The sequence below is a fragment of the Lutzomyia longipalpis genome, chromosome 1 (genome assembly GCF_024334085.1).
Source record: "Lutzomyia longipalpis isolate SR_M1_2022 chromosome 1, ASM2433408v1".
Taxonomy (NCBI): domain Eukaryota; kingdom Metazoa; phylum Arthropoda; class Insecta; order Diptera; family Psychodidae; genus Lutzomyia; species Lutzomyia longipalpis.
In genome coordinates this window covers 132,933-157,653 of record NC_074707.1, presented here as the reverse complement: position 1 = coordinate 157,653, position 24,721 = coordinate 132,933, and the positions used below count along the sequence as shown (strand labels likewise).

Sequence of the window (24,721 nt, the reverse complement as noted above, 5' to 3'; positions counted from 1 at the left end):
ATTTTGTATATATATTTAGGTACATTATGTACAATGGATATGTGTGGAAATGGGTGATGAATTTTTGTTCGTGAAAATTAATTCTCCACAAATTGTCTCCTTGGGTAAAATCACCATGAAATTTACCCAAGGATGTTGAGAAATTAAAAGGAAAAATTTATGATTATTGTCAAAGTGAATATGTGTACATATGGTACATATAAGAAATACATAATATACACATACCAGGCTGTAAAGGGAATGTAATATTTCATTCTACACTCCTTGCAGACATTTTGAATGCCATCAGTGACGTCGATGTAATATTTTACTTATATATCTTCACAATTTTCTTTGTTTCTTTTCTTTTGCTCTCCTTCGTTCTTCTTTCTCCTTATATTTCACGTTTTTCACTATACTTTTTTATTCCTTCTTCCCCCTTCATCTATTCCATTGTCAAATGCACTAAATGCACACTTCACACACCAAGGATGGATACTTTTTTTATTTCTCTTATTCTCTCTGCTAGTTCTTTTCTTTTTGTATGCTCCAGACGGAATTATATACTACATTAAATTCTTCCTTTCTTTCTTATTCACTATATATATTAGTATGTATGTACGTATGTTTTCCTTTAATCAATAGTTCCTTTCTCACAATAAATTCAATATAATACCATCTTGAGCTATCTCATAGTTAATTAGTACCTTACATACTCATTTAATTGGAGTAAATACTTTTAATATTATTATTCAATTCAATCTACACTCTTATATTTACGATTTAACTTCAAAAGAACACACAAATCACTTTTTTTTAAGCGTTGATGACGTCAACGTCGTAATTTACAATGTTTGCTTCACAACTTCTTTTATTTCCACTAATTGAATAAATCTCGACAATAACGTGGCATTTTTCAGAGGCCACTGAAGGTGCAAAAGAGAGGCAAAAAAAGATCACTTCACACACTATTCAGTTTTGAGAACGATCATCAATTTCAGTAAAGTCTTAAATGAATATTTTAGATATTGTTATGTATTATACATAGCTCTAAAGCATAAATATATAGGTATAGTTATGGGTTTATATTTTCTACTTTTTCTTTTCTTCTTATTTGCTTTCTTTCAAATATTCCTTCTTTCTGACACTTTTAAAATATTTTTTTAATATTTCATCACTCTTTTAGTAATGCGAAAAGTATTTTCTTTTTATATATGTATATAGGTAGATATCGTGAATAACGCAGAGTTCATGTCACTGTAATTAAATGCAATAGAATTGTGTGACTATAAATAAATTCACTTCTAATTAGCACACAATCACTTTTTTTTTAAATAGTAGGTATGTATTTTATCCACAAATTGATCCCAAATGGGTTGTTGGAGAGGAAAAGAGAGAGAGAGAGTGAAAAATAGTAGTAAAGGCCAGTGATTCACTCACAAAGTACTACTGCACATACTTTTGAATAAAAGCAGCTTACATTTTAAACTTTTAACTATTAAATACTCCTTGAATTTCTTTTCACTGTGAATCATACAAAATACCCTCACGAGTTTTCTTTTTTTTTTCTCAATTATAATCCACTCAATTTCGCTGAATATTCATGTTAGTTTTTTTCTGTTTTGTAAATTAATTCTTTTTTCTATTTTTTTTTTGCAGACTAAAATGTCTCTTATTCCACGTAACTACAGTGTTCTTACGTTTCACCTTCAACGGTTCGCGACCGACTGTTGAAATTCTATGAAATCGACCAGAGTGAAATGAAATAGTCATATATTACGGTTTGTGTGCTAGAGTAGATGAGTATGATGTTGTACAAAAGAGATAGTGTGTTATTACATAAAAAGCGAATATATAGTATATAAGAAAAACATATACAAACATACTCCAATCTCCACTTATATGCATATACATTTGTACATAATTCAAGCCAACATTTTGAGATCTAAAGAAGGGGAGACAGAGAGCATACAAATAATTTCTTTTTCTTCTCTCTCTCTCTCTTCCCAACAACACTCTTTCCGCACATGAAGGTATACAAGTGAATTGATTTGGATTCATAATGTAACTATACCATTACTTATTGTATTATATTGAGTTAAAGAGAAGAAAAGAAAAGAAAAAATTATGTATAGGCACTTACTACATATAGATAATTCATATTCTTCACATATATTTAGAAAGATATGAAAAAAAAATAAGAGAAAGAAAGAAGTAATAAACACAAGCTGACTAAATTGAAATCAAGGGGGAAACCATAATTATGATTTTTTTTGTAATATTTTAAAGTATGTATAAAAAATATAGGTACCTACACAAAATAAACAAAGAGAGATATGTATAAAAATTGCACATTTTCCATGAAGAAATTGGATGATACACTTCTCGGAAGAGGGAATGAGAGAGAAAATTTATTTTTGAATACCCTGGCTGGGAGCCAAGTAAATGTTATAGTCAGAAAATGCAAATAATATGTATTAAGAAGAAAATGTATGAGATATATGCTGCGTACATATATCTACCAACTATATAAGTACCTACATACATACAATTATTCGTCAAAATATTTCATTCAAAGTGAATTTTTCCAAAAAACAATTTACAAATATGTTGGTAGGTATTATTTTTTTTCTTTTTCCGTTGATAAAAAAAAAATGTCTGATAAACTCGCGCTATTAAATATTTAAATATACCTACATTTACTTTTTGCCGTATGATGTCACAATATAATTAAAAATTAAAAACACGTTCCCATTCTTCGTTATGTCAATGAAAAAAATATACCTATATATTATATTATTTATACTACACACATAAACCACTTTTCCCTATATAAATATCTGTAATATAAGCAAAAATATATTTGCATTTTCCAATCAATATTCATATAGGTATTCATAATAATGTATAAAATGTAGGTACAATATAAATTCTACAATGGAAACCATTTTGATTGAGAAAGTTTGTTGTTTGTGTAAACACTTTCAAGAACAAATCGTTCATAGAAACTGCTTTATTGAAAAAAAAAAGAAGAAAAATAAATAAATAAAGCAGTGAACTTGAAAGAATTTATCATACTATGTGAACTGTACTGTGTACTCTATGACCTTAAAATAAAATAAAATTTCAATTAATTAGTACCTACCCATAAAATAAAAATTTTATAGGTATACTCTGATTAAAATTTGATGGCATTTATTACTGATAAATAATTTTTTTTAACAAGTGTCCTTTATTAAGTTCTTACGACTTATAACAAGCTATTATATTGAATTATCAAGAATTTCAAATAAATTATAATACATTGAATAAAAACGTTTAACGTTCATTGATATAGTGGAATGTACGTTTTTTTAGAATTCATTGCTAATTCTTTTATTTCGTAATTCTTTTTTTTTGTCATTATAAAACAGCTCTAAGCTCAATTAAAAACTTTAAACATAGTAAAAAGACTTTTTGGTTTGTATTGTAATCTACTAATGTACGTGTGGGCTATAAAAGAGAAGGATGTAGGGAGACACAGTACTGATGTTACATATAAAATGTATGTAGGTAGGTACATACATAGCTGTTGGTTGAAAAATTATCTGCTCAGTTTGTAGTGCAATGTGCAGTGCATAATGCTGAAATATACATTACATTTCTACATATTTCGCACTCACAGCATTTCACCCAAACAGTTGGAAATTTAATATGGTCGGTTGGTGGATTTGTGATGAGTAAGAATGTCGTGCAAGTTAAGTAAATAGTTTTAACCCCAAGTTGGAGTTTGTAGCCGTTTGTAAAAAAAAAAATCGCATACTTTGTAGTATACGCTATAATTGAGATTATTTACATGTATGAAATGTTCCACATTTATGAGTATAAATTTTATCACATGAAGATTAACATGTTTGCCCTCTCTTTCTGCAGCAAAATCCGTGTTTATAAATATATGTACACATTTATAGGACGGATTGAGTGTGTATAAAAATGGAGTAGGAAGAAGAGAGATGTGGTACATAGAGAATCATATAGAACAGCAGTCATAGCAGTAGATATATTTCGTATATCTCTATTTTATATTACTTTACATGTACGTAGATATTACCGATATGCTGCACATGCGCTCATAGATTCACAATTAGAGGATTTTAAGTGCACCTCCTTATGTGCTGCATACCCTAAACCATGTATCTTTTTTTTCCAGTCTAGCGTATTCATGTGATTTCCTTCCTTTCCTTTTTTTATTAGGTTCTTCTTCCTGCAAAATTCTATGTTTCCAGAGTGTATGTTTAACTCATTGTTGCGAGATATACGATATGTACATACTTTATAAAATGTAGCACCAACAGAAAAGTAGCATAAAAGAATTAAAAAAAAAAATGCAAAAATAGACGAAGAAATTAATGCAATGTACGGAACAAAAAAGGCAATTAAAAAAAATGAAAAAAGGAAAATAAAGACAAGTGAAAGAAAAGTATTTGATAAATAATACCTATACACATTATATGAGTTGGATTAATCGATGATCGATTTTTCCTATTACAACACACATGTGTCCCTTATCGGTGTTTCTCACTCATTCTCACTGATATCGCATCGTTATTTTTTTTTCTTCTTCATCCAATGCTTTCTATACGATATAAACGATACTTAATGCGTTTTATTAACTCAGCGTTGTTCTTCCTGTTTGCCCTCCCTCGAAAACGAACACGAAACAGTTGCCTTTTCGAATATAACACGTACGACGATATATGTATGTATACCTACATAGCAAGATATATATATAATTTTAAACATTATCATGAGGGGATCTTTTTTTTTTTGCTAAAACAACATTCTTTGTGCGTTTTTTTTACGGAATTGTATGAGGGTTAAAGGAAATAGAGCGAACTTCTTGTCAATTTGGAGTCTCATTGTACAAGAAAAAAAAACAACACAAATACACTGCTTAAATTCAGTGGAGCATATAAAAGAGGAAGAATTTTTGCATTTTTAATTGCATTAATTTAAAATTTACTTCACATGTTTTATACTCATAATATGTATATAACATTAGAGTGCAAAAAATGTATACCTACCTATTATTATTTTATTATTATTAAAATATTCACATGCGAAAATGGGCGTGAAATAAAATGAATAGTGAGAGAGAAAACGAAAGAAACTTATACAGTTAATGTTATCTCTAATTTAAGAATGAAGAATCATCATATTTGCATTTTATTTTATCTATTGTAAGTTATGTATATCATTTATATATAATGAAACCCTTTTTAACACCACAATTATAGGTCAGTGCTCTCAGGTTTAATCTATTTTTTTTCTAAAGGTATTACCTTTAGAGGTTACACGGTTGAGAAAGAAATGCTCTCTCAGAATTAAATTTTGCAGTTGAATGGAACCTTTAAATTTGATTGATTTTTTTTATACAAAGACAAATAATAAGTAACCTATTAAAGTTAACTACACATATTTCTGTAATTTAAGAACTTTATTTAGTTTATTCGTGCCTTATCTTTCGAGTTTGCCAAAATGGCGTAAATGTACATATCTACATACATACAATGTATCATGAGACTTTCGTCATCTCCTCTATACATATGTCGTCAATGTACATTTTATATTTCTCTCTGGCTTTTCCACCATTATTGTCAGTTACACAAAAATAGAGGAAGTATACAGTGTAAAATTCTCTTCTTCTTATTTTTCATTTAATGAAAAGAGTTTGAGTGTTGAACAAGAGAAGAGAAGGAGGAAAATATGAAAACCAGACATAGCAGTGGAATAAAGTTATATGTGGGGAGAGTTGAAATTGAGGTAAAAGTAGTAGCAAAACTTCTTTATACTATTTATATATTCCATACATCTCGTTCTATCGCATACAGCACAATTGGTCGTGAGTTGAAAACACGATCGAGTCTTTTGCCTTTAACAAAAATTCCTTCTTTGTGTCAATTGCTACATTTGAGCACATTCGTAAAAAAAAGAGCAGCATAAGATATACGTCGAAATACATACAAGTGGAACAGAGAAACAGAGAGAGAAAGAAAACTAAAGTGTGTAGGTCTGCCTACATATATGTATGTATGTACTACGTATGTACATATATCTACATAAAATAATATAATAATAATATAGAGTGGAAATATAAGAAAGTGCTGAATAAATGGATGGGTGAATATGATGTTAAACATACAGAGAGTGGAGTATATAGTGTGGAGAAACCCATGACTGTGCTATGTATTTTAGCCGGGGTACAATGATTGAATACATAAATATGTTGTATGTACATTATTTCAGGTTGTCGACTAGGTGTGCGCATAAGCAGATAACTACTTGGTAATTTATGTATTGTACCAACAGAATGAATATTAAATCCACTTGGAGGATTGATTTGAATACCGAGATAACTGAGAATACTAATGAAATATCACCAAGGCTATGTAATTCCTCAATTTATTTTTGTACCTATCACTTTTTTTTGCTTCGTAAACCTCTCTCTCTCTCTCTCTCTCTCTACATACCTACTTATGTAGCTATGTACATTTTATTGTGTGTCTTGCTTATTTTTTTTTATTTCTCTCGCAACATTCGCAATCCAACGTATGTAAACCACGTAATATCACAACAAAATACCATACACTAGTCAACAATAAAAAAAAATTCCCACCAATTTTCCTTGAATAGCATTTTTTTTAACTTATTTTTTCTTTATTTATTCCCAGACTATATACTTTAATAAATTATCATTTATTCAAATAAATGATTCATTAACCTTGTTCAAGGTAAGCTTTTTTTTTATTCAATTTGTCATGAGAATTATTACAAGTGTAACCAGAACACTCCTTTTATGACATGTAGTCCAGTTAATGAGGTAATATATTATATTGTAGGTTAATATTCAAAGAAAGTCTTGTGGAAATTAAAACATCAATTTTATGTTAATTTTTATGCCATCTAACTTGTGAAAAACAAGTTAGTTAAGAAAAACTTTATAAAAAAAAAGTTAAGAAATTTCTTTGATTATCTATAAATTTTAATTAAATTTCTTTTGAATGAAGTGTAAATCCTTATGGTTTTCATTTAATTTTAAATAGGCCTAATAAATTCAATCCCTTGAGTAAAGTCGACATGAAAAAAATTAAATAATAGTTTTACATTAAATATCTATATATCTATACACTGTAAAATATCAATTTATGAAAGGTTATATAAAAAATGTTTTTTTTTGTTTGCTTCATAATTTTATACATAAACAGATTTATTTACATAAATATGTTACTTACTAGCTACCTATGTATGTATAAACGTGTAATATTGTAAAAATACATAGGTAGCTGAATGACAAATGACACCGAAAAAAGCAGAGAAGCTTTAAATGGAAATTGAAAGAAAAAAAATACACTTTACCACAACTAAAATGTAATAAAGTAAAATTGTTAACAAAAAACCATGTCTATTATTCAGCAAAATGAGGAGAATTCCGTTTGTTTTCAAGTCTCCCTCCACTTTATGTTTGTATTTTCACGTCTTCAAACGAAAAATCACTTGACCGATTTAATACGTAAGAGTTTTATATGGAAACACACATTTATATACCTATATAGGTAATGCTATTGCAAAGTTAACCCACACGTATAATTACGAAGCTCTGACTCTCTCACTAATTAGTTTATCTTTCAATATAGCAACTTGAGTTTTGCTCCCTGAGTGTACCAAGTAAGAGTCATGCACACATTTAATACACCCATGTTAATCAGTCGTTTAAACACTGCGGGAATACGTATTAATTTTATCGCATTTCACATGCCCTTGGTTCCGTATATTAGCTTCTGTACTACATATTATGTATTGCCAAAATGAATGAAAAATTAAAATGAAAAGAAAAAAAAATCGGAATCAATAAAATGATATATAGAAAATTGACGTTTTGCCTTACTGATGGCTAATCCAATATATGAGAGTGAAGATCACATTGGATACACACATGGTGAGTTATTTTGCAAAATATACAAAGTGACAGTTTAATTAATGGAATTCATATTTCATATTTATATGCATTTCAAAGGAAGTCACTCCTACATTTTTTTTTAATGGACAACTTGAAATAGATTTGAAAAGTTCTAAATTTAATCAGGAATTCTACACAGACACACGTAGTGAAACCCTTATGGAGCAATTATTTTTTGTATAATCTCTCGATACCATCCTATAGACGTAAAAAGTTTCTTATTCTAAAAAATGGCTTTTAAGTCATCAGTGAACGATACATGATAGCTAGGAAAGGATGAAAAATTTCATTAATTTTATATATAATTGCTCATTTCTTTTAGATAAACCACTTAAGATTTTTCAAAAAAAAAAAGTTTAAATGTCACCTAAACTTATGATTCAAGTGTATTAATAGGTAGATAGATAATGTGTTATACTTTGTTTTCATTTCACTTCTTTATGTTATCAATAAATGCAATATATATATGACAGTGATAAGATTATACAAATCAATTGTCAATTATCAGTTTGTGCTGATAACTTATAAAATTTTATTCAGTATAGATAATGTATATATGTATTTTCTATCTCTGTACAGTATTATGTATACGTTGTAATTAAAAGTTGATGAAATCATGATACATTATTACTGAGAAATATCACTTTTTTTTCCAACCATTCCTATCTCATTATATGTATTGTATATAGTATATTTTATCTTCGATCGTAAACATGTTTTCTCTTCATATATATTTTTTGTGTGTGCAAAATGATTCACCTTCACATTTTATGGTTCAAAAAGAAAAAAAAACAACTCTTTCTCCACCGCCAAGATTAGTCTTGTGGAAATATGTACCTACTGTACATAATACAGCAAAAGTTGCATGGGAGTAATTCCCATCATGCTGCTGCTAAAATAATAGATGAAAACGCGAAGAGGTAGAATCTTTACACGGATAATTGATTCTTTGCTCTTTTCACATACTCTTCGTCTTTCTTAAGTGCACGATATATGTATGTATATTACATATACATATAATGTTGTGTTGAGATCAACTCGCCATATTTAAGGTCCAGTTATATATAATTATAAGTTGCCAAGACGACGTAACTGGTTTGGCCAGTCTCCAAGCAACAACAGAAACGAAGACGAAAAAAAAATAAGATGGCAAAAATAAACCACCTCCAACACATATTGCAGGCAGAGCGTTGAATACATTACGTGTATGTCCCCGCATTATTATTTTATGTATAAATATCTACTAAAATAAAATAAAACATTTCTTATGAGAAAATGCAATGCAACCACAATAAAGAAGTTAAGGGTCGTTGGCTAAGAATATGAAATACTACCTCATGGTACGTGGAGATGTGAGTTTTTTTTTGTTATTAACCATTTAGGGAGGTAAAGGGGATCTCTCATAGGCACCTCCTCTCTCAAAGTGTTTGACCTTTAGAAATGCAAGCAAAAAAAAAAGTAGATCAATAAATAATGTCTTATTTCTTTTTAATATTCATTCTCTGAAATATTACCTAATATACAGATCAATTATTCTCAAGAACAATTCTTATTAGTTATAGAAATCTTATACACGCATGACGAACGAGCATATTTCACATATCATAGTGCGATATACATATACTCTACTCATTGAATGGTTGAAAAAAGAATTGTATGCATAAATGTGTATGAGAGAGGTAGAGAGAGTGGGGAATATAAATGTCAGTGAATTTTAATAATGCAGAATTTTAGTGTATATAATGTGGCATCATAAATTACATGTATGCCGAATAAAGTGCAAAAGAGAGGGAAAATGCTAATATAAATTGACATAGTATGTGGAATCGAGCCAAGGTCCGTATATCATGTTTTCTCTCTTTACATCTCTTAATATGTATGTATGTTATATACATATATGTTGAAAATATGTATAAGTCCGATGAATAGCGTGGCAGGTTTTTTTTCTTCTGTTCATCACTTGAATAAATATTATGTTATATAGGTATCTACATATAATATTTATACTTTTCAAAATGTAAGACGACACCCGAAAAATATCCAAATGAATTATATTTCCACAAAATAACGTTGACCGTAGACATTACATATAGGTATTGCTTCCCAACAACTTTAAAAAATTATATGTATGGTATAGGTATAATAATACCTAAATTTCATACTAGCCTAATAAAGGAAACCAATAAAAAATATAATGAAAGATACAAGAAAAGTAAAAATCTTGTGCTGCTTCATAAATTGCAGTTAGAGTAAAATATAAAAACAAAGAATTATTTCTTGTTTACAGAAAAATTCAAGAAAATTACTTACGAATCATTTGCAAAAATTATTAAAAGGTGTTAAAAGTAAGAACAGAGTAACCTTAAAATTCTCTAAATAATATTCTTTGCCATTCCCCTTACGAAGCACAATTATTCTTTTAAACTTGTAAGTCATTAACTTTTTTATACAATCTATTACCTAACTCAATTTGTCATAAATGTTATCAAAAAGAATTAAAGATATCAAAATAATTCTCTTTAAAAAAATATTTTAATATAAATTTTCCCTAGTGTTCATTACACTATACATATTTTTTTTTAAATCTTTCTAAATATGTTAAAAGGTAACCTAGCTACAAATCCCACCTTGAAGTATATCAGTAAAAAAACGTCTTGATCTTTTTTTTCTGAATTACAAAAAATACATTTCTCTTAGTCCTTCCCGCGTTCTATATTCTAAATAAGTCACCCCATGTTTAGCGCAAAAAAAAACTCAAAGTGCTTTCTGTACTTGAGCTTTTCTGTATACATAGGTATTAATTAGCATTTTCTCCGTGTTTCATTTAATACCTACCCAAAAGAGAGGAAAAAAAACGAGAAGTCCCCTTCCTAAATTCCGTCATCATCATTTTACACGTGTTGAGAATATTTAAAGTTTTGACTCTCATTCTCGTGTCTTATTTTACATTTTTATGAATTGTAAAAGCTTTCGCGCAGTTTCAAAGTGGGTTTTATACTAAACGATTACTCGTTATTTCCAAGCAACGATCAAGTTTTGCTCTAACAGTATATTTCTCGACTTTCTGTCTTCTGCTGCCATCGAGGATTATGTATATGTATGTACACATAATATGTATAATGGCAAATAGAGAAATAAAAACGTCTTCTCTCATCGAATAGTGAGAGGAACACCACCAGCAAGAAAAAAAAAACGAGAATCGAATAAAGTGGCATGCTTCTGATTTATGTGTATACCTACATACTATATATAAAGTAAATGTACAAAATCTATATAAAAGAAAAATGATCATTTTATACATCTTCCCTTTTTCTTGTCGCTACACAACTTCCCATATTCCCTCTCGTAGTAGACTACACTCTGCGGGCCAAATCCAGAAAGAGACCATATGTACAAATATGTAGCTATACCCATATATAATATAAATATGTATTTTTGTTCTTGCAACAAACCAAGAACACAATATACACCCGAGAGATACATATAAAACTTAAATGTACACATCGCAATTTACTATATATGAACCGGTTTTAATTTAATATATAAAATCCTCTCTCGGCTACTATGTACACATATATATGTAGGTACTACATCCAACCATTTCGTATTATAGCAATTCACGGAGCTAAACTTATAATTCTCATGAGTCTTCTCTTTTTTTTTCCACCTCACCACTCTTCTCTTTATCACCCTTTCGTCTTCGTGCTCTTCTTCTTTTTCATTCCCCACTGAACATCCGTATATATTTATGTGTTTTATTTATTGAAGCACATATAGCTCCATTCTATAGAAATTGTGTTGTACTTACTTTACTTGTTTATACTTTGTATACTTACATATGTATATATGTATGTAGAATATATATGATATTTTCCTTAAGCTTCTATCTATGTACATAGTAGGTATACCTACTCTGAAAAAAATAGTTTGTAGCGAGGTTTGTCAAAGTTTGTTAAAGGATATTAATTTGGAGGTAAATATGAAATTCAACAAACATAGTTTGTATTTAGAGATTATTGGTTGTAAAATGTTTGTAAATTGAGGGAAAAATACAAAAAAGTACAAACTTTAACAAACATTTTACTATTTTTTGCAAACAAATTTTAATAAATTTGGAAAAGCAAACTTTTTACAAACATTACAAACATGTTTGTATGCACGTTTGTTTATAAAATCAAACATTAACAAACATTTTTGATAAAGCTTGTTAAAAGGTTTGTTATTTTAATGCATTAACAAGCTTAAACAAACAATTTTGAAACAGTTTGTTGGTTTGTTATTTGAGTACATTTTCATTAGAAAAAGAAAAAAAATGGACACCGTTTAAGAAAAGTGCAAAAAAAACCAGAAAAAATGAATAATTTGTGAAATATGGAGGTTTCATGAAGAATCTCCAACTTCATTAATTGTGCGTGGAGTTCAGGATTTTTTAAGCTGATAAACCATACTGAAAGGTAAGTTATTTAAAGATAGCCTAAATCTTTTATGGAATCATTCTCGAATTAATCATTCTGTTTATTTGCAGATAATGGAATAACTATGGAATTCCTGAAGAGGGACATCAGTGTGATTTTCATCCACGCAAACATTACTGTGAAATTCTGCCGGGAATAGAGGAAGCAGCAGTACATCCGAAAACCTCCGGAAGCACCGCAGAACCCCAAACCCTTATAAGTTTTTCTTAAAAGTAAATAAAATTGATAATTTTTATTTAAAAGGATGTCTTTTATTTTAAAAGTTACAAAATAAAATAAACAAACTTGTAATAGCTTGCTAAGGTTTGTAAGGAGCGCTATGCGAATTTTTATACAAATTTTTACAAACAATAACCAACTTTTACAAACATGGATATTTTATTTGGAAGTAACAAACTTGGAGATTAAAAAGTAATCTCCTTTGACAAAAAAGGGCTTTGACTCCTTTTCACTTCCATGTTTGTTAAAAAATGTATGGGAGTTACAAACTTTGACAAACTCAAATACAAACTATTTTTTTCAGAGTATCTACTGAAAGAACAATCCGTATGATGCAAAAACAGTACAAAACTACATTTCCATACATATTATTGTTTCCATTGTATTGTCTTCCACTAATTTTCTTTTTCTTCTTCACTCTCTCTCTCTCCCTCTACCCATCTCACTTTATCAACCTTTTGAAATTCGGACGGCACTGAACTCTTCTGCATACACCAATGTACTATATATACATTTATACCTACATTATATTGTTTCTTGTTATAACCACAATTCACTTTGATACTACATAAAAGATTGTGAAGTGATTTGCGTCTTCTCTTCTTTTCTTCTTTTTTTTTCTTTTTCAGTTTTCTTTAACTGAGAAATTGTCTTGATTGAAGCTATGTAGGAACAATAAGTTTTTAATAAAAATTGTTGAATATTTAATGAATGTGCCGGTCTCTTTATAAAAAGGAACAAAAAAAAACGAATAACATTACATTTTTGAATTATGCTTTTGTATGTACCTACATAATATTACCTATATATTGACATTGAAAAAGAAAAGACAAAATAAACTGAAGAAGCAATCGACGAAGGAGTGAGAAGATAAAATTAAAAAAAGAAGAATATGGAAATTATTCCTTTGTTTTCAATTCATCGTATACGTATACATATTTCAACTCAACTTCTTCACTCTCAATTGATTGGCATTAAATTACTCCACGAGAAAATGCTAATGGTGAACAGAAAGTTTAATTTTGTGCTTGCATATCATGATAACTATCGAATGACGGAGACCCCGATACAATAGCGCAATTTTGTTTTCTAGCACGTAAACAGATAGGAAATGGCGACAAGAGAGGAGATAATGAACCACTTTTAAAGTACCCTTCCTACATATAGATACAACAAGGAAAACTATCTCATATCGTACCATAGGAGAATTTTGTAATTTAAAATTAATTTTTAGTAGACAATTTTCATTTTAATTAAGGACTTCATGATGAGGAGAATGGTATCTCTTTAATCCCTTTAATGGTAATGATTTTACTTTATGATTGAGATTTAAAATAAATTTCTTGATATTTGGAGTATAATAATTATTTTAGAGATAAGATAAGGTCTCGAAAACATGAAAAAAAAACACAATTTTAGATTTCTTATAAACCATGAAATTGAAAGAACGATTGAAGATGCAAAGTAATCATGGAGATTTAAAAAATAAAACTTACCTAGCAATTTTATCTTCTTCAAATCGTTGACTTCCTGGTGTTGGTTGCTTGCCCCACAGCTCAGGAGCATACATAGGCGGTGGCAAAAGGAGCGACACGTGTGATGGCAATGGCTGGAAAGGATGCCCAGATGGTGTCATCATTAGCGAATGATGCTGCACTGAGTGAACATGTCGCACCTGTGGACCACCATCAACAGTTAGGGGATCACGCCAAACTTTCACTGGCTCCTAGGCCCGTCAGGGACGAGCGAAAGGAGAAGAACAAAGGAGAAATATCTAATATAGTAGAATTTTCTCTTTGTATAACTCCCAAAAAAAAACGGAGCTCGCACGTCACACGTATCTCAATCACACTTACCTGATGCTGCTGTGAACTTGAGGACGATGATGACGATGATGAGGGTGTTGGTGATGAGACTTCTGATAGTGATAGAGATGCAGCTGAACTGCGTGATCCGGAAGTTGATCGATCATCCCCACACACAGATGATGATGTTGTTCGACCGGAACTCACTGAAGATATGCCAGAATCGCTGTCACCCATTGCGTCATATCCCACAAGTATGATTGTCAATTCTTATATTAATTTCTCACTTCACTCAGGAAGTCGTCACCCCCTTCTTTCCTTTAAGGGCTTTCTTCTTCTTATATAGCAAGTCTCTCCTAACAATTTCCTACTTTGTTTTAGCACTCTTTCCTAAAAAAAAAACCTCTATTGTTACTATTGCAATTATTTACAGCACTTATGTTTCTTGATATCAAATCATACATATGTACATAATGTAATGGCTATGTGTAGTGCAATTACATATATGTATGTATGTATATAGAAACTGTTTTTAAATCGAGGTCACTCTTCACTACTCTTCTTGCCTTTTTTTGTTCTTCTTATTTTCTTCTACCGCCCCCCACTCTCCGTCACGATGAACAGAGTGACGGAATAAAAGAACTAAACACTCGAAAACTGTAGATTTTATGTTAAATTTTGATACTCTTCCTCCACTTTGCCTGAACGTACTAGGTGCTGTGCTCTTAGCTGAAAATAAATAGAGAAAAAAAATTATATATAAGTATCTGGGGAGGTAACGTACATACATAAATCTTCTTTCATGATATTTTGTGCATTTATAAATAAAATGCCAAACAACGGCATTCTTTTAGTTCTTTTTTTGTATATTCTTTTATTTTGAGAACATTCTTTCCACTTCCAACAAAGTATACTGAAATTTGAAATATTAAACAGGATTTATTTTTAGAAAGCACTTTACTTCGTTCACTTCTTCTGTTTTCCCTCTCGCATTCGATCATCTATGTAACATATACATAGTATAGTATGTACACATCTATTACAAATACATAGAGATTGATTTTAATTTTATACCTATTTTTGTACCCTTCAGTGAACCATAAATAATTGAGAATATTGAAGATTGATCACAAAAAAACGAAACTTTTTTTTTCTTCTCTACCATCATCAAATATTAATGCATTCCTCCATACAACAGGGATTTTTTTGAGCGTCATGTTTTCTAGGTAATTAAATGGAGGAAAATTTATATATAAATATACATTTAGCCTTATTTATTCGTGGGTATTTTTGAGTTAAAATTAATAATTTATTACCCAAAGTCAATATCACGTGAAATTTTATGTGGGGTTTGGAGTATGTATGTATAAATATTTATTAATGCCATAGCAGGTTATACGATAAAGTTTATTGAAGAATTTATGATGTGATTCATTGTTCCACATTATATTTAAATCTTCTTCTATGTTAGTTTTTTTAAACTTAGAAAAAAAAACACAAAGGTTAATTTCTAAGCTAATCTTAACACCTTAATCTGATTAAATTAAACACTTGGACACAATGTATTACATATAAAAATGACAAGAGAAAAATTTTCCATTATTTACTTACAGAACAGTCTATTAAATTAGCAAGTATGAAAAAGAACCCACACCCTTGATTTTTCACAAAGATAATAAAAATATACTTTGAAAATTTATTGATCACGCTTCACGCACAACATAAAGATAAATAAAAATATTGAGCATCTCTATGATAATTTTCAGCACAAATATTCAATTTTTTTTCATCACAATTTCACTGCGTTTTAACAACAATTTACACTCATTCACATTCTACTTAACCCTTGGAATGCGGAGCGGGGTCGTTGAACGACCCCAGCGCTATATTTCGTGTTATATCTCCATAAATATAAAAGATACCATTCCCATCTTTTGGAAATAAGTTCTTTGGTTATCTGAGGAGGTTGTGTAAAAATTTCAGCTCAATCCGACCACCACAAGAAAAGTTATTAAGGAAAATGTAGAAGAAGGGAATTCAAAAATTGGTGTAACGGTCATGCTGCGGATAATTTTTTAGAGCATAAACAACATAAAACATAATTAGAAGCATGTAAATGTGCAAAACAATAAAGAATATTCGAGAAATATTGCCATTTATCACGTTGCGGGAAGTGAGGGGAATGTGGGGAAGAGTGAAAAAAAAATTGCAGTTTCTTGGCAAATTTCTCAAAAATAAAATGTGAAAAATGATTGAAAAATGTTTTTCCCTAATATCTCCTTCTAAGTATTTTAGGGCGGCGAATTTGTGGTGCAGGGTGCAAGAGGACTATATAAGGAATCTATAGGCACTAACCCGACAACTCCAGGTTGTATAGTTTGGGAGAAAATTGGCCTTCTTTTTGGGGTCGTTCAACGACCCCACCTTCGCATTCTACGTAACTACCAAGGCCTCCGCATTCCAAAGGTTAAAATGACAATCAATGAATGCAAAAAAAAAAGCTTCACATTGGCATTTTTCAATCTCTCACAGAGATTTTGTGTCAAAGACAGCAAAGAAAAATTCTATATGTCTCTCTTGCCGTGGCTTTTTTTGTAATCAACGAGGAAGAACAATAAAAAGAAAATTGGGGAGATTTCACGAGAGTGAAACAACGAGCTCTATTTCACAAAAACACATAATACACGGTACTAGCCTTTGGTGGTGTCTTCCTTTACACTCTCGATGGTACATATTCTATGTTTTTTTTTTTCTTTACTCTCCCAACATAGAGAGACATGCAAGAGAGACAGAAATATTTGATATTAAATGAAAGAGACGCAAAATAAACTCCCCCACCCCCTCAGCAATTTACTCTCGTTAAATATATGTATATACATATAACTTGACTGCGATGTGAGAGATACAATGTTATATACAAAGAGGGGTTTGAATGTTTTTTTTTCTTGCCGTAACATAAAAAAAAAGAGAGAAGAAAATCTTATCGTCGTGTGTACTCTCTGCATCAACTCCACCTGACCCCGCTCCCAATTCTTGCACACAATCCACGTTCTCTTATTCATCAGACACAGTGTTGTGGAGGAGATTCTCTGTTTCTCTCTTTTTCCCATTCACATACCCATTAGCAGCTGGATGAATTGAAAAATCATAGCGTGAGAGAAAAAGGAATGTACATATAAACATGACACCCCATGAGGAGAAATATCAGAATCGCAGTAGAAGCTACATATAACATTTTATATACATATATGTATGTTAAAAACTATGTATTCTTTTCACATATGCGCAGAATGATAAGTCTCCCTAACACCCCCTTCTTCCTCATTGTCTCTGTCGCACCAATTGGGATTTGTACAAGTTAAATTGTAAAATTAAACTATATATACCCCAAACACACACATAATATTGCTAACTCTGATTTTCCTCTTCTTCACATTTCCCCTTATTGCTTCTCATACATAAAAATATATACGTACGTACATATATATATATATAATAGAGAATGCTCCTAGCAAACGAGATGGCAGAGAAATCTCCCAGGGTGGTGCATTTGGAAAAAAGACAGCATCCATATGGATAAAATTTTATAAATAAAATAAAAAATAGAATTAACCAAAGGGTGTGTATTCTAGTTGACCTTGCTTTAATATCTTAGGACTGATTAAAAAAACTTAAACCTAATTTGAAGAAAACTGTAGTCTAGTTTAAAGAAGTTTGTACTGGTTTAGAAAAACTCAGATCTGACTTAAGACGATTTTCCTTTAGCTAAAAAAACTAAAATTCCTAAATTATAGTCTATTTCAATATACGATTTTTTTAAAGTTTTCTGATACTGCCGAAAATTAAAGCAAAAAAATAAAAAACCGTGTAGCCCGGAGAAATTCCGGGTTCCGGTCCGAAAAGTCTCCGGGTGAAACCCCTAGAGGTGGTAACCCTAATTTAAATCCTACAGAGTATTATAATTAATCCAAAACAGTACTAAACTTTCAACAAGTTTAAAAAGTACTCTTTAAAATAAAAAAAGTTATTTGTCTTTTAGCAATATTTTGACCAAAAAAGTCAAAATATTTGGCACAAAAAAACTTCTTAGTTTCACTTACTACCTCATGAGTGAAATTAACACAAGAATCATTATGAACATAGACAGTAAAGTCTGTAAAAATTCTCCTTTTTTCTACAACATCAACTTCAAGTCGCGAATATATAATTGTTACATAAAATTGAAGTGTTAATGATACAAAATTAGGTAGCAAGATATGGAGAGGGAGTAACTGTGGACATGCATAAATAGAGAGAGATGGATGTATGCATTATATGTAGTGAGAGAGCTCTAAAGCAGCATTACCGCAAGTACCAGAAGCACCAGAAAACACCCAACTAAATCGATGAAGGGGGAATGACCTTGCCGCATACTGTTTTTCACATTATGCTCGCTCTCTCTCTCTCTCTCTCTCTCGCTCTGACATGTTCTCCTCGCATACACATAAATTATTACATGTTACTTTTATTATACATCGACTACCCTACTCTATCCCCGTGCACCCTCTCTCCCCATCGACCCACCAATGTTCACATATGAGCATCGTTCCGCTGTCAATATATAAATATCATATATAACATGTAAGAATTATAAATGGATATTGAAGTACCACAAATTCCATATATTTCAACAAAACTTACCAACAACGAACGTCCCAACATATACTACATGGACGAGCATTAATGCATAACATACGATGTATATAATGTGAAGCATTTTCATTTATTATATCACAGAGAGGAGACATCTGCTATAACTACCGGCTACACTTCATTGCCAAAAATTGCATTCAAGTCCATCTCTCTGTACCTCTTTCATCTGACCCCCGTGGCATATAACTAAAATGACACCATCCTGCTCTCATACCAACTTTCACCGTATTCATTAATATATGTATGTAAGATAAAATGAGATGAGAGAACATCGTTATGTATCTCTTCACCACGGTAAAAAAAAAACCAACAACATTTATAGTGCAAATTTTACCATTTTGTGTGTAAACTCTATTATGGAATTTCAAGAGTTAGTTTCATAGTGTTGTTTTTCTTTTCCTCTCTACAACCCTTCACCCCAACACTGCGATAGAGCAGGAAAAGCGATATAAATATTGCGCACCGCCATTAAATTGATGATACTAACCCCCATACATGTAATGTACGTATACAGAATCAACCCATTGTATGTACAATACATAGCATTTAAAATGAGAACATAGCATAGAGCGAGTCTTATGTATTTTAAAACCCCTTACTTTTACTGAAATAACTTTAGCAGTATTATATGCATTTTAGACCAAAAAAAAGGGTAACATTCATGGTAATTGAACTTCCAAATTTTGTAAATTAATTCAGAAAAGGTCAATATTAATTCAAGTACATACTACCCTTTTTTTTTTATTCATTACACATTGCCCTAATTGAACACAATTTTTCCTTTACTAATGCACTTTTCGTTTCATTTTATTCTTTTCATTATTTAATATCTGTGTTAGAGTTTCTTAATCAAAGGATTGTAATTTTATGAAAAAAAAGATCTTTTACTAACTCAACAGTCAAGCTCCTCCTACTTGTTACTATACCTATCATTATTTGATCAATTAGTTTTATAAATATTTACATAATTATAAGATTTAAAAAAAAAACCACAAGAATTTAGCAACAAAAACAGTAAAATATGTAAATTCAATAAATTTCTTCCACATTAAAATTTTATGCTATAAAATTACAAAATGGATTAAATTAAAAAAAATAATATGCAGCTCTATCTTCAACTATACACATTTACAAGACTCTCGATGCAACTAAATATATATCCATTAATGTACATCTTATGAAAATTACATCATCTCACAATATATTCTTCTATACACTTTCTCATTTGATTTGGAACGTTATGTATATATAAATATAAAATAAAATGAAAACAATAATAAATAATAATTGAAATTGCAATTTCCATTGAATCGTGAAATCCATATATTAATTACCTTCAAGCTAGATCTTGCAAAATTAATGGTTTCACCATTAAGGTGGAGAGAAGATAAAAGTATAAATGTATGTATGTACAAATAAAACATACAATGGCTAATATGGAATCCTTGATATTTTTCCTAATAAAATTTCATCTTGATTGCAAGAATATGTATATACAAATCGTCCGGATGGATATTTTATGCATATGTATAGGTATCGTTATTTATTTACAGAAAAGAATCTCCAAGTCTTTTGAATCTTTGAACGATCAATAAAATATGTCTCGTCAGTGTATTTTTCCTCTTATAAGAATCATCATAAACTTTACAACTTTGTGCTCTTCATCGAATGGAATAAAATTTATTTTTTGTCTCCTTGTGTGTGTTTTAAACCTCTCAAGGGGAAAAACCTCAATTTTGTTGTTCAATATTATATTGAGTTGAACGATAGAGAAAAAAAGAAGTGGAATAAATTACTGTTTTTTTTTGTTAATCAAATCTATTGCAAAAAACTTAGATTTAAATTAAAGACATTAAAAAGAAAAAAAAAATCACAAAAGAAAAACATTTTTCAACGACAAATCCATGAAATCGTTTACTTGGGAAAATTCTCGTATAAATACATCATGAGGCTTTTAAATAAATGATGAAGGTATAAAGGTAGAATATGAACAGATATATCGAGGTACATAGATTGTACATATATATATGATGTTTATATTCACGTAATGTTACCATATGTGTATAAGTATCTCGGATGAGTTGTTCGACATTCTTTCCATTTTCGCCCTTTTCACCTGCCTGCCATTTAAGCATACAAATCAACACACATAACATTTATATATTTAGTTTCGTGGACAAAAAAAAGTACATAATATTGTAGCTATATGTATGTAATATATTGTAGTTTTGATATAGGCATTCCCTTATATATAACACGGCCTTTCATATATGGAATTGGGGTTTCCATACAATAGGGAATATCCCGGATATCGTATTCGTGCAGAAATTCGATTATCACCGACATGGGTAAATCTTTTAGCAGACATTTAATACAAAACGAGACTGTTATTAGTAAGATAATAGGGTTAGATTTCTTTTTTTTTCTCTTTCTTTTAGTCTTTCTACATTAATATCTCTTTTAAGATCTACCTTTAATATTAATTTCATATTGTTTTAATTAAAAAAAAACTACCTTTTAATCCATTGGTATGTGTTTTTTCCCAAAGTTCGGAGCACATAGAAAATTCTTCAATTAAATAATAAAATCATTATTGTAGTCATTAAGCTAAACATCCGTGGAAAGAGAAAAAAAAAAGCTTTCAAATACAATTGAATATAGCAACGCATGGTATTCATAACTGTCTATTGTAATAAATACATTATGTATTTATATACATACTACATACATATATGTATGTATATGGGGCTGGCACATGACTGAATTAAATGCGAACTGCAAAATTGATAATAAGCGTTTTAAAGTAATAAAATTCCCCGCGCGAGACTTTGTGTGATAAACAAGGGGAAAAAAGAGAACAAGAAAATACGACACTTCCCTCATAATATTTTCTCAAACATTGTTCTCCTCGATATTCCTTATCGTATTCTTCTTCTCTTTCTTTCTCCCTCACTTCCTCGCTTCTACTTTTATGCGTGCTTTTTTTTTATTTAAATGGTAACACATCATACACATGACACTCTTTCTCACTCTCGCATCACGGCATCGTGCCTTTTCAGTGAGTTTGAACGAATGACCTCTAAAAGACCTTTTGAGACCTATTAGTTCGAGAGTGAGATGGAAACTTTATTGCGTAAGATGTGGGGAGTAGAATAAGAAAATATTATGTGGAGAAATATAAAATAGTTCAATAAAAAAAATTGTCTCAACTTTTGATATATTCTTCAAATTTAAATTAATCCCATTTCTATATAGCTCATTAAGATAATAAAGAAGAACAAAAAAATATCACAGTTAAAAGATGAAGAATAATAATCCATATAGAGTCACTTAAGTCTCCTTACGTTTTTTTTTCTTTTCATGCCATTCTCATTTGATTTGATTTCTAATAAGGAAAATGCTATGAATTTATTTTCATCGCATTAACACACACACGCGCTCACGTTCAAAGAACCCACAAAAAATATAGGTATACACACCATCAATTTATAATAGAGGTGGAAGAAAAGAGCAAAAAAAAATGAAATGTTAAGAATATCATTCTCAATTATGACTACATCGCTCTCTCTCTTTTGCTCACAACCTTATTGAATTTAATACGATATTCAGAGCTTCGTGTGTTTCTTTATGTTGTTTCTCTTCTATGGTATGTTTTTTATGCAACATTCGAAGACACACAAGCACGAAAAAAAAACAACATGAAAAGACGAAGAAGAAAAACACAAGAAACGCCAATTTTCATTTTTACCCTCCGGTATGTATAGACAGCATTTTTTTTCTTGTATGCCAAACACATAGCATGTTAGGAAAATTATATATTGTGTGTGTTGTGTAGAACATATATATTTTTCAATTCCAAAGTCTCTCCTCTATATTATGTATAACCCAAACTTCGTCCAAGAGCAAATGTTGGGGCAACAAGCAAGCAAGCAAAAAAAATATACCAAAGAGAAGAAACAGCATTCACGTATTATATACAAAAAAGCACACAACTCAACCCAAATGGTTTCTCTTCTCTTCAACTTTTCACCGCAAAACTGTTTAATACCAAACGCCAAAGTGGGACCGAAGCACTATACACACGATATGTCTCCCTGATTGTACTTGATACAAACATACATATGTAGGTATGCATATATATAGCTGAATGAAATATAGCGTTACATATTTACCCATTTTATGTTATTTACCATGAATAGGCGCTTAGAGTGTAGATGAGATGATGAGATTCGGGTTATGTACGTAACTTTTGCCAAATGTACATTCGCGTGTTCATCGTATGTATCTACCTATGTATATATATTAACATACATTTATATTTTGTCTCTTTTCACAGTCGCACAGACCGAAATGGAAGATACAAAAGCACATAAGAGGGATCAAGACTGCAATAGAGATTGTGTGGTAGCTGACAAGTATGGAAAGATGAAGCTGAGAGCAACATGCTTCTATGGATACACCAGTTTCTTCTTAACAAATTCCTTTTTTTCCTGTCTCCTTATTTTCTGCTACACTTCACAACTAAGAAAAAAAAACCTGAAAGAATTTTGCAATATGTTAGTACAATTGGCATCTAAAATTTGCAATCTATATTTTGAATTATCTTGTTGAAAACTTTATGTTAATTTTTTTTTAACTTTGCTTTTTATCAGAGCCGAGCCCTTATGTAAAATCAAGGAAGTATCTTTAAGCCTTTCAGTTCTCGTTCTTAGAATCCCTTATGTTGCAAATATTTTTATGTACCTACCCAATCTTCTATTAAATAAATAATTTAATAAAATTCATAATTTCAGTCTCTGACTAAAAAAGTTAGGGGGTTTCGGAAAAATTGTATCATTTTTGCAAGACATCCTTTTTGCATGATCAAATGATAATCATGAATAGCTATGGAGTATAAAAATTCAGATTCAAGCTAAAATACATTCCCAAGAAAATTCGTGAAAAAAACAACAATTAATTTGTTATAAAGCTGCGCCCTAGTTCTTAATATATGTGGATTTAAAAAAAAGGAACATGTCTAAAGTCACGTTTTATGTATTAATAACTCATAATTAAGAATGCGATTCATTTGTAGCAACAGTGAAAGATTTATATAAAAGATTTATAAATTATCTATAGACCTAACCTATATATGTATAACGCTGAAAAATAAGCCATAAAAATTCCCTCTCTTGTACAAGGTGGTGAGCAAGCAAAGCAATTTTAAATAACAAGAAAAAATGACAAAAAGAGATGGAAAATTTATACTTTGCAAAAAAAATACACCTGGATTTTCAATGAGACGTTGAGATTGACTGCGAAAAACATCCGCAAGAGAATGCGAGAGGGAAAAGTCAAAAGCATTTTTACCATCTCATAATTGATGGCTTGTATGTGATCTATTGGTATACTTCTCCCCACACAATATATTTATTATGTAGGTAATATATGTATATACGAATTTCTATATATATATTTTTTTATATGTATCGTCTGTTTTCCCTGGGTGTGTACAATATATGTACAAAACCTCTACATTATATACAATATTTTGAATTAAAAAAAATTGGTTTAAA

General features: G+C 30.2%; 1 protein-coding gene and 1 long non-coding RNA gene across 16 annotated transcripts in view; one reads left to right on the top strand and one right to left on the bottom strand.

Annotated features, from left to right (window-relative positions):
* Positions 1 to 24,721, bottom strand: part of LOC129796870 (lysine-specific demethylase 3B) — a 54,612-nt gene that overhangs the window by 22,133 nt on the left and 7,758 nt on the right. For 3 of the 15 annotated variants that reach the window (XM_055838996.1, XM_055839037.1, XM_055839013.1), the window contains exons 3-4: positions 14,526 to 15,203; positions 14,166 to 14,395 (exon numbers count right to left, since the gene is read on the bottom strand). The exons of 1 other annotated variant lie outside the window; for it this stretch is intronic. In XM_055838996.1, coding sequence (XP_055694971.1) covers positions 14,166 to 14,395; positions 14,526 to 14,711 — 416 coding nt within the window. In that variant the 5' untranslated portion in view covers positions 14,712 to 15,203. Of the gene's footprint in view, positions 1 to 225; positions 11,806 to 14,165; positions 14,396 to 14,525; positions 15,204 to 23,356; positions 23,509 to 24,721 lie in introns of those variants that run through there. 11 more of the 15 variants (XM_055839049.1, XM_055839040.1, XM_055839066.1 and 8 more) reach the window with 8 other exon arrangements.
* Positions 7,850 to 24,721, top strand: LOC129797021 (uncharacterized). Its single transcript, XR_008751298.1, has 2 exons — positions 7,850 to 7,954; positions 23,503 to 24,721. It is a non-coding gene; the product is annotated as an uncharacterized LOC129797021 (long non-coding RNA).